This window comes from Chondrus crispus, genomic scaffold (genome assembly GCF_000350225.1).
Source record: "Chondrus crispus Stackhouse genomic scaffold, scaffold_46, whole genome shotgun sequence".
NCBI lineage: Eukaryota > Rhodophyta > Florideophyceae > Gigartinales > Gigartinaceae > Chondrus > Chondrus crispus.
In genome coordinates this window covers 16,759-19,559 of record NW_005179382.1, presented here as the reverse complement: position 1 = coordinate 19,559, position 2,801 = coordinate 16,759, and the positions used below count along the sequence as shown (strand labels likewise).

General features: G+C 66.7%; 1 protein-coding gene across 1 annotated transcript; it reads right to left on the bottom strand.

The window, feature by feature from the left end:
* Window positions 1-2,158: 2,158 nt before the first annotated feature.
* Window positions 2,159-2,383, bottom strand: CHC_T00006555001 (hypothetical protein). The gene has a single exon (XM_005719256.1). The coding sequence runs from the start codon at window positions 2,381-2,383 to the stop codon at window positions 2,159-2,161; it is 225 nt and encodes a 74-aa protein (XP_005719313.1).
* Between the last annotated feature and the right edge of the window lie 418 nt (window positions 2,384-2,801).

The window sequence follows — 2,801 nt, the reverse complement described above, 5'->3', positions numbered from 1 at the left end:
GCAGGGAGGGAGCGTGAAACGCGTGAAACAAGCGACAGCGAGTGCGCCGCGTCCTCGCGCACACGTGTCACGGTCACGGCGGAAGGGGCGTCTGCAACTTTGCCTGCGCGTCGCGCAGCGGGCGCGCCCGGCGGCCGCCGACACCGCGCTTCGCATACCCGCTTCGCTCAGCCAGGTCGGGGCGCCATTCGCTGCGCGCCAAGTGGCGCCGCCATCGCGGTCGCCCCCCGCGCGTACAGTACAACGCCCCCGCGCCACCGGCGATGAACTTTACGTGTCGCCGCGCAAACGCAAGCCCGCGCTGCGCCATACGCGCTGCCTGTATGCGCCGCCCCGCCATTGGCTCGGCGCGCCCCACGGCGCCCCGCTTCCTCGCCCGAGCGCGCCCACGTTGTCGCTCCGCCCCGCCCCTGTCATTCCCCCCCCCCCGCCGCGCCCACCGGATTCAAACGCCCCCCCGCGTGCCCTGCGCGGGGCAGCGCTATCCACCCCCCCCCCCGCTCCGCATCCGCACCCAGCACCGCTCACCCGCGTCCCACGCATTTAACTAGCCCCCCGGGGGCGCGGGGGTCCCGTGCGTGCAGACGGTAGACGCCAATTGCTTCACCCGTGCGCCACCCCCGCTGCCACCCCCGACCGACCCACTCCACACCCGCACCCGCACCCGCACCCCCTCCCCCACGCCGCCATGTGCGCCGCGCTCGCGCTCGTCCTGGCGCTGGCGCTCGCCCCCCTCGCCGCGGCCCACTCGATCATGGTGCTGCCGCAGGTCCGCGGCACGCTGAGGCACTTCAAGTTCAACCGCAACGTCCCCGAGGTCAACGCCTCGGCCCCGGCCGACTTCCACTCGCACTTCCCGTCCGGCGAAAAGTGCACCGTCCCCGGCTGCGGCCTGCGCTCGCAGGAGCGCGCGGCCGGCCCCGCCGGATGGACCCCGTTCACCCCGCTCGACCCCTCCTTCCGCTGGCGCTACGGCGTGTGCGGCGACCTCAAGGACACGCATGACCACCTCCGCGGCGGCGTCTTCTACAACCACGCCCAGATCGTCGCCGAGTACCCGCACGCCGGCGTCGTCTCCGTACAGATCAACGTCATCGCACACCACAACGGCTTCATGGAGATGCACGTCTGCGACGTCGCCCGCTGCGGCGGCGAGATCTCGGAGGGCTGCTTCCGCCAAGGCTTCTGCTACCCGCTGCTACGCGCCCGCAACCCCAAGTGCGACGCCGGTACGAGCAAGCGCTGTGCTCCGATCGATCGCAACTACCCCGGCCGCTGGTACTTCCCGTGCTCCACCAAGCCGCGCGGCGAGAGCATGGAGTCCTTCGGCGGCCCGTCCGAGGAGACCATTCTCTACCGCCTCCCGGAGAACCTCGACTGCGAGCACTGCGTGCTACAGTGGTTCTGGACCGCCGCCAACAACTGCAACCCGCGCGGCGTCGTCGAGTTCTTCGACGGCCCGGACGCCCCGCGCACTTGGGACAAGTGCCGGGGCCAGGCAGGCGCGCGTGGCGGCGTCACTAGGGTCCAGCAGCAGTGCGGACGCCGCCGTAGCGATGGCCGCATGCGCTTCCCGGAAGAGTATGTGTCGTGCGCGGATATCGCCATCAGTTCGCCCAGTGGCGGCAACCGCTCGAGCCCGCGCTCCGCCACCGCCCCTACCCCGAGCAGCAGCAACGCCCCCGAGCCGCGCCCGAGCAAGTCGCGCAACCCGCGTCCTAGCAACACCAGAACGCCTACGCCGCGCCCGAGCAAGTCCCGCATGCCCCGTCCCAGCAAGAGCAGATCGCCTACGCCGCGCCCTAGCCGCACGCCCGAACCGTCCATGCCGCCCTCGCCGGAACCTTCCATGATGGAGACGCCGGAAGAGTCGGCTATGCCGTCGATGGAGGCCAGCATGGAAGGCAGTCCGGAGTGGTCTATGGACGAGTATGAATCTATGGAGCCGTCGGTGGAGCCGTCAGCCTCTCCCGACGTTGACGAGCGCTTCGGAGAGTCGGCGCCTTCGCGGCGCAAAGGAGTGATCAGCGACATCGTGCTGATCGCAGACGGCGAGGAGGTGCGTTCGATTAACGACGGCGACGAGATCGATGTGTCATCGTACCGCCGATTTACGTTGGAGGCCAAGGTGAAACGGGTTGTGCGGTGGGTAGAATTTCTAATTGACGGCGAGTTGATGCAGCGTGAGTATCACGTGCCGTACATTTTGACGGGCAACAGGGGAAGGCGGCTCAAGTACTGGAGGGACGCACCCCTGAACCGAGAGATTGTGCTCACCACTCGCACAAACCGAGTCGTCGACGAGACACGGATTACGTTTGTCAAGCGATAAGCAGGGGCATGCACATTGTGATTCCATGCGCTGCCTCAGTGTACTGTACATAGATGTTTTGTTTGGGAGGCCGGGGAGCGACTTGACGCTCAACATAGATACCTCGTTGTTTAACTAGTCTAACCTTGTTTATTTAACACTCGGTAAAATTTTTATCTTTCCGTCTGCTGCTCTTGCGTTTTGCTGTGCCTTTTGAAAGGCAGGGGGGTAGTAGTCGACGTAAACTTTTTGTCACGTTTCTGTTGTTAGTCCGCATGCATGAGTGGCGGCATTCACCGATACGCGTGCCTTCAAATCTGCGGGCGAAGCGTAGCTTGACGATTCTGTATTACCGCCACGCATGCCGCCCGTCTCCCGCGACCCGGCCGCCGTCTCGGTACCCCCGCGCCCACAACGCGGACCTGTCGCCAATCGCGCGCACGGAGCCAAACGGGCGGGGCATGTCCCGCCCCCCTCCGCGCGGAGATAC

What these genes read in the sequence shown, in the direction of transcription:
- CHC_T00006555001 (XM_005719256.1), bottom strand. Translation starts at nt 2,383, where the DNA reads ATGTACAGTACACTGAGGCAGCGCATGGAATCACAATGTGCATGCCCC.